The sequence below is a fragment of the Peromyscus californicus genome, unplaced genomic scaffold, assembly GCF_007827085.1.
Source record: "Peromyscus californicus insignis strain IS unplaced genomic scaffold, ASM782708v3 Scaffold_19__1_contigs__length_69161282, whole genome shotgun sequence".
Classification (NCBI taxonomy): domain Eukaryota; kingdom Metazoa; phylum Chordata; class Mammalia; order Rodentia; family Cricetidae; genus Peromyscus; species Peromyscus californicus.
Window position 1 is genome coordinate 53,700,773 of NW_026294491.1, and position 14,181 is coordinate 53,714,953.

At 38.2% G+C, this 14,181-nt stretch overlaps 1 protein-coding gene across 1 annotated transcript in view; it reads left to right on the forward strand.

Moving 5' to 3' along the window:
- Window positions 1-10,500, forward strand: part of Pkhd1 (PKHD1 ciliary IPT domain containing fibrocystin/polyductin) — a 471,509-nt gene extending 461,009 nt beyond the window's left edge. The window contains exons 65-66 of the mRNA XM_052743962.1: window positions 852-977; window positions 10,059-10,500. Coding sequence (XP_052599922.1) covers window positions 852-977; window positions 10,059-10,486 — 554 coding nt within the window. The 3' untranslated portion in view covers window positions 10,487-10,500. The remainder of the gene's footprint in view (window positions 1-851; window positions 978-10,058) is intronic.
- The last annotated feature ends 3,681 nt before the right edge of the window (window positions 10,501-14,181 follow it).

The following is a 14,181-nucleotide window of genomic DNA, read 5'->3' on the forward strand; positions in this document are numbered from 1 at the left end:
TCATGGGCTGAATGTGACCACATACAGCTAAGGATAGTTATGACTATAGCCCAACGCAAAGTCATAAGATGACTTAAGACATTATGAGATACTTTTTTGATATTTCAAAAAGCTTGCATACATGGCCCTCAACACTAGCTTTGTAGATGCCAATATTATATTTCACAATCATAGAGATGAGTAAATTATAAAAATCTACCCTCCCAATGGTGCCATTCTGTGCATTGGGGTTTCAATCATGGGCCTCTAAGGGGTGTCCTCACAAATGTCCAAACAGGTTAACAATGGGTGAAAATTCTAATATACTCTTTGTAAATTTTTTGGATCCTTCCATTGAATCTATTGTTTATTTAAAATTAAAAGCTTAATCACTTTTGTTAGTAAACTGGTCTTGTCCAATTGAAACATAACATAAGCTATACTGTAAAACACACAGTAAGTATAGTAATTTTCTAATTAGCCTCCATCCCAAATATCCAAAATATTATTTCAATGTGCAGTGAATGTAAAATAATTGGATATTTTGCTTTTCCCTAAATCAGGTGTGTATTTATAATACTTCTCAACTCAAGCCAGCTATGACTCAAGTATTCCAAAGAAATGTGTGGCTGCTATTGTATCAGACAATACAATTTTATATCATAAAGTTAGTCATCAGTGCATGTTTTTTTTTTATGGAATCATCTCTTAAGCTCTAGGCATATTATACATACTCTGTTAAATATGTATCACAATTGGAAAAGATAGGAGTGACAGAAATAACCTCACATTTAGGTCTTCCTTGTAAATAAAAATGTCTTTTAATCTGACAAAACAATAGAAAAAAACTTCTTTTTTTTTCATCAATACAGAAATAAAACCTGAAGACGTATCTGAATCCCGGGCTAAGGATCAAAAGAAGAACACCCATCTCTCTTCCAAACACCGAGGAGGACTGCGTGTAAAGACAGCAAAGGAAGACTCCGCAATGGGGGGAGGTAAGCATGGCACAGGGAGAATGACTGAGGACTAACGGTGGTTCTTCCTTCCCGGGTGTCAGGTTATGAAGGGGTTTAGCTCACAGCCCCTTCTTTGGTTTTTCATTACTTTTTCTTAATTAAATAATACCCCAGTTCAGGAAGACACGGGTCCCCCCCGATTCACTCAGCTAGTAGCCTGTTATTTGAACTGACATTGATATATCTTTTCTTAGAAAAAGATTATTGGTTTCACATTTGAGTTTGTTTAACAGAGAGACAGGAAAGCCAGAGTACAGGCATATAATCTTCCCCTTGGCTGTTGCAAAGCCGCCAATTTGGCAACATCACATAGTTTGGAAAAGCAGAGAGTGTAGTTGCCAAATGCCCACTGTGCAAATTAGATTTAGCATCGTCGAACCCTCAAGAAGTGAGTCAGTGTTGCTTAACCCTGCTTTGTTGTTTCCTGGTATGGTTAGCAGCGTGTGTCATTTGGTGTGCTGTGGTGTGTGCTTTTACTTCTTCCACAGTCAACTTACCACTAGATTTATGTAAAGCAGAAAAAGTGAAGCCTTTGCCTCAATTGAGTGTCTGGCTTCTAGCCTACTAAGGGTGTACAATGGGAATGCAGTGACCAGAGCATATGAGGTTGTCGAGTATGGATACTATGTAGGAAAGATATTCACATAATTTCCATGACTCAACGTTTTTAAACATATGTTCTAAATACAAAAACAATTCTAGTTTTCCTAAGAGTCAAATAACATATTTTCAAATAGAAAAGGGATACCAGTTTTTAGTAGTTCTGAGTTCATGTTTGATCAAAATCTGTCAGTCTGAAATTATATTTGAATGAGCTTTTCAGTTGTGTGCATGCAGGTGAGTGCATGTGTGTGTCCACGTGTCTGTGTGTGTCCATGTGTATGCTTACACACACACATAGCAGACTGTTTGTGCCATTTCTCATAGAGGAAATACAATTTTTATTTTTTCAAAAGTATCCAGCTATGTAGCACAGTCTTTCAAACTATTTTAAATAATAATAAAAATGATAACAAATTAATAATAATAATAATAATAATAATAATAATAATAATAATAATAGGGTAATAGGGAGTAGGTGTGAACTGGGGATGTGGTAGTATAAGAAATGGAGAGACAGAAAAGGACACAAGAATTCTTTGTAGATTCCACATCAAGCCATAAGGATCTGGGGTACTCATGCACTTCTTAAATGAGAAAGCATCTTGTCCTCTACTGCACGCCATTCAGGGTTATTTGAAATTGCTCTGACTCTAGCAGCTCATCTTCAGCTACATTTTTCAGCAACTGACTGGGTCAATGTTGTGCTTTACCTAACCTAATATGGTCATCTACATGGCTCACAGTCTCCTTCATTAAATTAATATTATTATTAAACACTCTACAATGACTGGGTTTTATGGGGTAGTTTACTAATAAATTATCAGGGATTAGACAAGGAATAGGGCTTCTGGGGAACTGAAGACATGGGAGCAAAGAGGCCATTTTATTAGGACATCCAAGTTAAAAATAGATGTGTCTGAGCCCTCCCTGAGGACCATGCTAGGTCTGTTTCCTTGTCTTCCAAGCTTTGTGTAGATTTTAAAAACAAAACACCTAATTATTAAAAGCTTTAAATATGTTTGGTTTTATTCTACTGTCTACATACCATTTTAGTTTTCCTTTTCCCTCTGTATTTTTAAACTTTCAGCATTTATTAATAAAGTAGTTGGCTTTCTTGCTCACCACTGCCTTCCTTCCATAAGGATTCCCTTAATGCTGAAGATCATGTAGATGGTATGGCTGAATTTAGATATTAAGCTCATTATGTCACCACTGCTAACAAAAATGTCGCAGATACAAGAGTAGAAGAAAGGAGTGAAGAGTGAAAACAGAGCCCTCAGAACACATCACTGCCAAGGGTTTCGACACACTGACGCTGTCTTTCCAAGTTCATATATAAGGCTTCTCTAGTTCATATATAAGGCTTCTCTTCTACTCCTCAGACTTAACAAATCCCCATTGTCAGATGAGGGAGCAGGAGAATGTGACAATTGAGGTCACAAAACCAGAGTCGAACGGACTGAGTTTAGTTCTGAATACCCCTTTTGACAGACTTTCTGTCTTCAAGCTTGACAACTAACTTCCCCATGCCTTTCAGTTTCCAAATTGGTAAAATTGTCATAATAATATTGTGCACAGTTAGGTATCTTACACAAATTGTACATCAGTTAAGAAAACTAAAACCAACAAAGATCACAGGGCAAATCATATCATATAGTGAATTAACCATGTGCTATGTATTGTTGGGTTTTCTCATGACTATGCAGCATTTACTCAACTTGAGATAGCCTAACTCCTTGTCCATTTGCTCACATTCTCTGCCAATTGAGGCCATAGGTGCTATGCATTATTCTTCATACAGCTTTGCCTAGTCTTCCATATTCAAATAAAAAGGGAATGTTTTTCTTATTGGATTAAGACACACTGGTTATGTTCCTCCATTGTAACACCTATGGTCTTGAGAAACTCTTTGTGTGAGTGACTGCTTCTTTTCCAAGGAGCAGCTCTCAGCCACAGCCATTTTGTCCCCTAGACATGGTGACTGACTTACCATGGTCTTGCAGAGAAGTGTCTCCATTGTAAAACTAAAAGCAGTGTGAGTCTGTCATTCCCTCACTGCCAGAATTCTGGGGACAATTAGTTTCATTTGCTTTGAAGGACATTTGCAAGGTGTGGAGAAAATGCTTTACCCAGACCTTAGTGTGTGGAGACCGAGGGTACTGGAATGTTGCATGACACCTGGTGTCAAGCCCATAGCAGAAATGAACTGGTTGAAAATGGCAAGAGTATCAAGAATTAGAAATCTTAACATGAAGCTCTTCCCCATCTTTGCTACACTTTGGTGAGAACCAAGTAGAATGAATGAGTAGGGAAATTTAGTATTCTTCCCCCCCCATGATCCTAAATGTTAATTTATGGCATGGCATCGACTAAATATTAATTTACACATTCTTTGTGTAATTTCAATGAGGTGTTATGTGGTTCCCTGTCATACATCAAATTCTAACATTTTGGGGACCCAATATTAGGGACAATTAGTGAAGAATTTCAGTCAGTGAAGTAGAATGAAATCACAGCAAACAAATATGTGATTAAAGAATGTAGCTATGACAATGAATGCTAAGGGGCCAAAGAGCATTATCTCAAATGACACATTTAGCCCCTCCAGGTCCTGAATCATATTATACTGTTTCAAATCTCATTTGTTATGGGCCTGGTTGTCCACTGTGCAGAAACTGGTTCATAGATACGCCAGAGAAGGAGTCTTACATTGCTGTCAAAGCTCAGACCTGTATTGCATTTTGTTCTCTTGTTCCCTTACACTGGTTAATAGCACAGAAGTCTCCCGGGCTACACTACAAAGTTCTGTGTCTTTCTTAGTTCAGTCTTCCTCATACTTCCTTCTTGCTTGCTTGCTGAATTTTATCAATTCGGCTTCTTTTATTTATTTATTTATTTTTAATGCTTGATCTACCTATCTTTTTGCTTTAGATCTTTTTTGCATGATCTCTGTAGTACAGCCACATTTACTATCTTTCAGCCTGTGTCTTCCTCCTCTCCCATCTCTTTACCTTCAATGACAGTGTCCACTGTGTACAGCATAGCCCCCCCTTTCAAAATGTTCACATATGTGTCCACATAACTAGCTCCTCCCATTTTTCCAAACTCAAAATGAAACACTTATCAGATTCCTTTATCTAGGAGTAGTTACACCATTCCTCTTTTGTCTACTTAATGCACAGACTTATTTCTGTCTATCTTATCATTTGATATAAATTTATATCTTCTCTAAACAGAACCTCTTTCACCACAGTAATTATTATATTAAAAACAACTGGGAAAGACAGGCAAGACCTTTCTCTAAGTTCCAAGGAAAGGATCAATGTATTTGGAAACCACTGATAGCATCTCTATATCACATAAAAACAAGGAGCAAATATTTTCTACTTTAAAAGCATGAATGAAATCTAGCACTTATTTTCTTAAAATAAGTACAAACACATACTAACTGAAATATTCCTTGCTATACAATATTGCATTAACAGTAAAACTTTATATTCCCTACTCAAATAATGACAAAACAGATAATTTAATCATATATTACAAAACATTTTTGACATTGTAGTATGTAGGCAGATGTAAATCAAAACTAAAAAGACAATATTGGAGACTATTTATAGATTATATTGGCATTTAAAGCTGACCCTTTTCTTGGTAAATTTACCCCTGTTTAGTGATTTCATTAGAACAACATAAAGTGAACTAATATAATAAGCTAGCAGGATGCAATTGGGAAGTATAATGAAATTGGCTTAAATATGTGATTAGCTTTGAAGAATATTCATAAATGATATGGTGAAGCTATTAAAAGACTGTATTTTTCCAAACAGTTTAAAGAAATGCTTAAATATATTCAGGGATGATGATATGTCCATAAATAGATTTAGTAATTACAAAGACCTGTTACACCATAGTAAATTTTCCTTCACATTTTACTTGCTTGCCTGATACCATAGGGAAGGACTCTGTAGATACCAGAATAATAGGAAGGATGGTTAATCTTCTCACTGTACTTGCAAGGAGTTAAGAATGGTAATCCAATAACCCACGTGCTTAATTACATAATTATATACAAATTAAAAGTACTTTGTTTTATTCCTTTGCGAATTATTTCCCCAGAGAGCCACAGCAACTATTGCGAGGTTTTGCATTCTTTTGTTTTGTTACAAGAACAGTGTATTGTCAAAAAGGCTTTTTTGTTGCTATCGGATCCTAGAATGAAGAAACAGAATAAAGTCAAAGATAATGTACAGCTAATATACAATTAAGAAGAAAGGCTTAATATAATTCAAAGATTTATTTGTGTGGGGGTAGGTGGGGGTGGGTATGTGTGTGTTGGTGTGAGTTTATGTGCACCATATAAATGTGTATGGCCTCAGTGGCCAGAAGGCATCAGGTCCCCTGGAACTGAATTTACAGGTATTTATGAGATGCCTGATGTGGGTGTTGAAAAACAAACTTAGTTCCTCTGCAAAAGAAGTAACTGCTCAGCCATTTTTCCAGCTCTCAGTATACTTTTCTTTTTGCTATAATAAAAAGAGATTTGCAGTAGTTTATTATTGCAGCATTGCCTTGCAAATATTGACTAATGATATGCATTTAAACAATATATATTCATAAACATATATGAACAGGGTCTAAAGAAGATATTTTAACTAATTTAGAGAAACTCCATGTAAAGATAAAAAGGTATATGCATCTATAAAAGCCAACATTGTATATGTAATCACCAACTGCAGCATATTGAAGATAAAATTAGATCCATGTTAACCACCAAAAATAAAATTTTATTTTTCTCTGCCAAAAAAAAAAAACAAAGACCTGTTAACTTATTTTAATTTAATTTCAATCATTTTATACAATGTTGAATGGTATAAGATGACTCTAAATTTCATCATAAGGTATAAACCAATGAGAAAGAGCCAATCTTCTAAAATAAATTAAGTAAATTGATGCCAAGGCAGTGGGAATGTTAAGATCTAGCAGAGAGGTGAAATTTATGTTACTACTCTTAAGAACATTTGATACTAATACAAGTGTATATATATATATATATATATATATATATATATATATATATGTTTAGAAACATGATCTGTTAAAAGAAGAAACAAAATAGAGTTGTAGAGAATGTCAGTGGTAAAGAGGGATAGAAGAGAAAGTATAATGATACAAGTATGAAGATGACACAATAAAACCTATTACTTGATAACGTTAACATAAAACATTCAAAAGCAAAGCAGCATACACATGAAATAAGTCAAGTTGACTATTTAGAGTATTTACCTATATCTATATTTTTAAAAAATGAAACAACAAAGTAAATTTCACAAACATAAATTATCTGAATAAATTGGCCAAACATATCCAGTGGTAGAGTGTCTCCAAACCAATAAAGTGCAGGACACTTGGGACATTAAGTGAGAGACTAAATATATTCCTTCCTTTTCTTTTCTCTAAATTTCTTGACTTTCTGATGAACAATGTATTGCTTATTAAAATAAGCAATAATTTCTACATAAAGAAATACGGAATCAAAACAGAACACAGGCAGCAGTGTTTACTGTGTATCCATTCTGTAACATGTGGGCAAGGTTTTCAGCCTTATTGACAAGTAAGGAGTGGATTCCTTCTACTAAGGACCTCTGCCTCTGTCCCCAGGAGTCTCACATAAAACTATCGAACTGAGAACTCAAGTGACTCAACACTGAACACCATACATAGAGCAGGGTTAAGAAAAAAATATGAACATTTCAGATGAAGATAGGGAGCCATGGGCACCTGTTGCTAAGACTCATGCTGTAAAACCAAAAGAAAGAAAATACTAGTGAAAGGATGCTCACCCAGAGCAAACTCAAGTGAGAGCTATACCATGTGCTTGATGTTAGAGAATGTTCTAAAAGTCAAAAGAGACTAAGAGAGCTGGAAAAGTTCTAGCTAGCTGAGCATGCATTCAGAAGGTCCTCAACCCAATGAGTCTTTATCTTGGTAGAGCAGACATAGATCTTGCCCATATCTTATCCCATTCTTCCTGAAGCGACATCACATCTGATAATGAATGCTAAGAAGCGTGACTGAGTAATCTCAAGTCATGTTTCCATTTTAGTGGAGACCCATGAACAAGGCCTGTGTGGGAAGGAGGCATGTTAATTCTTATGTTTTGATACTCACTAGCCTTCCTTCCCTAAAACCCAAACATTCAAACATTCAACTGAATGCCCTAGGATACATATCTGCCATAAATTCATTTTTTATCTAATTTGTCTGAGATCTAAGCTTCCTGTGGAGGTCTAAGATCAAAGGAGCTGATTCCTTCTGATGTTGGCAGTGACATATAATGTGTGCTGACTTAGTTCTGTCTATAAGCTCGCAGTGGGAGGTGGCCAGTCTCCCTGGGCACCTTTACACTGTGAACTTTCCTTTCAGCTGGGGAGTCTGTCAGGTGTGCTGCTGATTGGTACTGCCATGTAAATAATTCATGGAAGATTTTAAAAATGTTTAGGGGTCTGCAAAAGGAAGCTAGGCTTGCATTAGTCTTTTTTGAATAGATACAGAGTTGAGAAACAAGAGGGTAGGGGGATTTCCAAGGAAGGTCTCTCAAAACCAAACTAAGAACATCTTCAGTGGGCTGAGGAAAAGTGACTTGTACTGTTTGACTCCTCAGGTATGTAGTGATATTGATTTTTATCAGGGGATTAAAATTTAAAACCCATTTTTCTTTTTAAAATCTGCTTCTATATGGTAATTTATTATTCTTGTTCCTTGGTTATTTGCTGATCCTGGTAAATGCTCTTTTTCTCCTGGTGAGAACAGTAGTTACTGGGATGGTACCTAGTCCAGTGAAGGCTACAGGAGGGAGCATGATGACTGTGCAAAGTTGATGACAGGAAACGTTTCCTCCCTTGAAGGCACTCAAAAACCTTAGAGGAGGAAGGGGCCTCCACACAATTGAAGGTGGCCAATAACAGAGGCCACAGGCCAAGAGAGGCACCCCAGTCAGTGTGCACCGAGATATAAATCAATGTAGCTGAGCTGTCAAAAAACACTTCAGGAAAGATTTGCAGACCCTGTAGGAAAACTAGAGTAACCAGAAAGTTCCTATAGCTCTCAGCAAGAGAGTTGGGTAACTCCAGCTGATAAGTGGCAGGCAAAGACTATGGGAAGGGATAGAGGAGATATGAATAGCATTTGCTTCTCAGATACTAATCCACACACTCTGGAAATATTATAAGCAGTAAGATTTCTTCTCATTTTTCACCCTGAGTGAAAAGCATCATTCATATATTTGCTGGAGCCATTGCTTTATTTTTTTATGTCTTCAGGTCATTTTTCAATCCACTGTTAGACTGGATTGAGGTTGAAACTGGATTAAGGGTACTTTGTGCCCTGTTTCTTATGTTGAAATAAAGATGTGCTGTCTCCTAACAAAAACCAAGCAACTTGTGAACTGGATTAACTGTAGCATGTACCAGTTAATCAATCACCATCGACAATGAATACCAAAGAGAAAAGGACTGAAGGGAAATAGCAAGATAAATGGGCCCTATCTACCTCCCAAGAATTTGGACAGATCTCTCATTTTTGTAAATAATAATGCACACGAAAGGTATCCCTTTGTATGCATGACATTGTCTGATACATTTGAAAACAGTATAAAGTTATGCAGGTAGAGCCAGGAGATGCTATGTCTTAGGAGGACCATCACACAGCCAGCTAGAAGAGGATAGTGAATGCACACCATCTCTTTCACTATTATATTTGCTTCTTAATTCTCTGTGGGTGTCCTAATCTTTACATAGTATTGTGTGGCCCTTGCTTTACAGAGTCTATATAGCCAAATACTTGAATTTTTCCAAATGGTCTATTCCTGCTTTATTTGTGACCTTAGAAAGCTACTAAATTTGTGTCTTAACTTCTTTACAATTAAAGCAGAGATAATAACACCCTATACAACAGAAAGTTGTTTTAAGGACAAAATTGTAGGTGAAACTAGTGTGGAATGTCTGTTGACTTTTATAATTGAAAATATGTGTTAATTTAGATTATTAAAGCAAATTTTGGGAAAAATTACTAGTTTTTTTTTTAAATTCAACTCATTTAATGCACATGTTGGTTGGCTTAATGCTTAGCATTGGCTGTGATATGGATTTCAAATTTGACCCATGCTTATAATTAGAAATACTTGTTAACTTAACAACATTGCTTGAGTGATTTTTTTTTCTGAGAGTGATATAATCACATTTTTGTTACATAGCTAATATCAATTACAAATTGAGTATGAAGTATAGTACTTTTTATAAAAAATATTTCTAAATTTATTTGGAAATTGGTGAATAGATGTCATTCAGTCTTTTATTCTTTGACTATGCTGCCAGGATGGCCAAATATATAACTCATGTAAGCCGTGTAATCTGATTAAAAACTAAGTCCATTCTTCCCTTATGTTTCTTTTTATAGATATGAGAATGAAGGTCATGCAGGGAAGGCAGAACCAGTTTCCCCAACAGTCAATGGATGGAGTGTCCAAAAGAAATGTTAGTCGCTGTGCTGTCCCAGAGGAAGGAGCTGCTACACCTGCCCCGAAGACTCCCAGAATCACATCCCAGGGGCTCACCTGTGTTCCAGGATCTCTTGCTCAGCAGCTGACCCTGCAGGAGCCTGGGAATTGGAAGGAAGCCCAAAAACAGTTGCTCAGATACCAGCTGGCAGGGCACAATCAGCTGCTCCTGCTATACCCGAACCTCAGGCGAGAGAGGCAGCAGGGTCAGGAGTCTAGCCAGCTGAACAAAGGGAGTGACTGCATAGAGCTTTCCCCAGAGAAGGGCACTTGTGTTCCCTCTGAGACTGTCTGCCTCCACACAGCACCATCAGAAACTATCCAGTAACAGCTCTGAGTGTGGAACAGTGTGGGTGTTTGTAGGAAAATAAAAAAATTATTTCTACATAGTAAATGGGGGAGAAGAGGCCTGATCTGGCAGGACAACTATGGGGGAGTATGGACTTTAATATGGAAGACAGTCAGAGAAAGGCTTGTAGTCTGAGACTGTGACTGATTATGTCTCTTGTACCTGTCATTGATCCTACCCAATTCCAGCAAATAATAGGCTCTCAAACACTTGCTGATGTTTTCCTAGGTTCAGACTTGTTGCAATGCAGCCAACTTTATACCTGTGCTATACTGAATTTCACTATTAGGAACTGTGACTTAAGTGCCTCTTACAGTCAATTCCCACAATGCTTTGGGCTTGTCTTCTAGAAAGCTTCTGATAGGTTTAGTGAGCTGCAGTTATATTTGCAATGCTATAGAATACTCAAGAGGCTTCTTGCTCCTTGCTCCACCAAAAGTTACCCTCCCGCAAGGGTCAAATTCATGACTATTACTTATAGATTTTATTTCATTTTAAATCAGTCAGTTTAAATTCAGTCATTGTTGAGAGCTGTCTGCATTACAAATATTATCATTTGTACCTTGTAGCTAGAGTTTTCCAGCCTGGCTCACAGTCAGGACGAATCTCTGTCCCCCGCCAGTCCCACAGCTGCTCAGACCCAACCAAGTAAACACAGAGACTTATATTGCTTAAACTGTTTGGCCTAATGGCTCAGGCTTTTAGCTAACTAGTTCTTACATCTTAAATTAATCCATTTCTATAAATCTATACCTTGCCACGTGGCTTGTGGCTTACCGGCATCTTCACATGCTGCTTGTCATGGCGGTGGTTGGCAGTGTCTCCTTCCACCTTCCTGTTCTCTCTATTCTTCTCTCTGTTAGTCCCGCCTATACTTCCTGCCTGGCCACTGGCCAATCAGTGTTTTATTTGTTGACCAATCAGAGCAATTTGACATACAGACCATCCCACAGCAGTACCTCTTGAGTATTTTTACTGGAAAGATTATGATCACATGGGCTTTGTTGGAATTTCAGTTAATAAAGATGTGAAAATACTAAATTTAGGTAAATTTGTTGATGTACTATAGTTACATTTTACAACATTTCTCTTGTTGGTTGGGCCAAATTTACAACTAAAAGGAAATTTTCCTGGGAGACTAAAGATAACATAAAAGTAAACTGGATTGATGAACTGATTTTTTTTTCCCAGCATAAGCAAGTATAAGGGCTTCCCAAGAGAATAGAAGAGAGATGCTATTAGGTGTGGTCTCTGGAAGCTGTGGTAAGGAAGACAAAAGCAAAGCATGAGCCAGTGCTTTAAGAAAGGAAGTGCGGACTATTTTACCACACTCGGATGTTTGTACAGTCTTCATCTCTACTCAAACTGAAGAATCATCTAAAGGTACTGACTATGACTTTTGTCTGGTTCCCAGAAAGCCTGTGACTTGAGAATATGAAGCAAAGATAGAAGAAGTAAGGAGAATTTCCACAAAGAGATGCTCACAGATTTCCCCCAAGTATAAACCAGTGTTTCCCAGTGTCTCACTGGCTAAGGGGCTATCCTATGACTGAGATAGAACATAAGCAAGAAAGACCATCTTCTATTGCTAACTCTTAAATACCGGAAGCTAAGAAATAGAATCCATAGGCAGCATGGGTGTAAAGTAGTCATTGACTGGATCCCACGAGTTGGCTGGAGCAATCTCAGCCTCTTTCTCATTAAAGATTCTTGAAATATCTCATGAAACCCCCCATGTCTAGGACTACCTTGTTCTGAGGGAGTTACCCTTCCCTGTGGCTCTGTACTGACTGCTGAGGGAGGTGAAGGTGATGCTCCCTGGGAGACTTAAATACAGTTTGTATGTATGCTGAGAATATCATAAGACAATCTAGACTATAAAAAATTTGCTCTCAAAGTATACACTAGCTGCCTCTGGATAAATCTTCTTTATAGATATATTTTTGTGTTGTTCGAATCTTGATGGTCTTCTAATAAAAAACAAACAAATAAACAGAAAAGGAGCCAGATAACAGGGTGAAAGCTGAAAGATCAGAGAAGCAGAACAGCCAGCCACTAGTTCTTACCTTTATGAAATCCTCAGCCTAAGGAGAGTGAGTTCCTTTTTCCTCACACCTTATATACCTTTCTCTGCCCTGCCTTATTACTTCCTGGGTTTAAAGGCATGTGTGCTCCCAAGCAAAGGCATGAGATCTCAAGTGATAGGATTAAAGGTATGTGCCACCACTGCCTGACCTCTATGTCTAATCTAGTGGCTGGCTCTGTTTTCTGATCCTTAGGCAAGTATATTAGAGTATACAATATATCACCACATTTTTGGGGGGCAACAAAGGTATTTTAGAAACAAAATAACTGTAAAAACTTTGAATTACTTCTGTATAGCATTCCTTCTCCCATTTGATTCATTCTTGTAATAATATTTCATTATATTTCCTTTGGTAACTTTTTTGTTTGTCTGTTTGTTTGACACAGGGTTTCTCTGTGTAGTTTTGGTGCCTGTCCTGAATCTTGCTCTGTAGACCAGACTGCCTTGAACTCACAGAGATCCTCCTGGCTCTGCCTCCCGAGTGCTGGGATTAAAGGCGTGTGCCACCACTGCCTGGAGGTAACTTCTTGATCTATGAAACCACTGGTCTTTGCAAACTCTTATGCACACCCTGGGTTCCTAAGAATTGTGACCTTCCCAAAGGGACAAATCTATAATGGTTTTATAGGGTTAGGGAGAAACCTGACTCTAGTGAAATTCCCAGGCACCCACAAGGATGAACCCAGCTAAGACTCCAAGCAATAATGGAGAAGGTGCCGAAACTGGCCTTCTCCTGTAATCAGATTGTCATCATAGAACCTTCATCCAGTAACTGATGAAAGCAGATGCAGAGGTCCACAGTTAAGCACTGGGTGGAGCTCCTGGAGGGAGTCCAGTCAAAGAAAGAGAAGAGGGATTATATGAGCAAAGGGGTCAAGATCATGATGGGGAAACCCACAGAGACAGCTGACCCCAGCTAGTTGGAGCTCACTGACCCTGAACCGACAGATGGGGAATCTCCATGGGTCTGAACTAAGCCCCCTGAATGTGGATGACAGTTGTAAGGCTTAGGCAGTATGTGTGGCCACTGGCAGTCGGACCAGGATTTATCCCTAGTGCATGAACTGGCTTTTTGGAGCCCATTCCCTTAGAAGGATACCTTACTCAGCCTTGATACAAGGAGGCTGAGGGGCGGGGGGGGGGGGGTTTGGGGCTTGATATGCCAGACTCTGTTGACTCTCCATGGGAGGCCTTACCCTCTCTGAGCAGTGGATAGGAGGTAGGGTGGGAGGGAAGGTGAGGGGGTGAGCAGGAGGAGAGGAAGGAGGGGGAACTATGGTTGGTATGTAAAATGTGTGGGGGGGGGACCTTTAAATAAATTTTTAAAAAAGGACAAAACCCTTTCAGAAGTTAAGCGGCTTGAGCATTATAGTACCCATCAGTCATTGCACCGCCTGCTGTTTGTTTTCATGTCCCATTTTCACTCAGGTGACTTCCTTGGACACTTCAAACTTCTGCCCAGACTTTTGCTGAGCTCTATTCCATGCACCTACTGAGAATGTTCAGGAGGTTACTTCATAGCTATTGTGAAGCCAGTGCAAAGCTAAACCAGGCTCCACCTCAGCATTTCCCCTTCATTCAATGAATG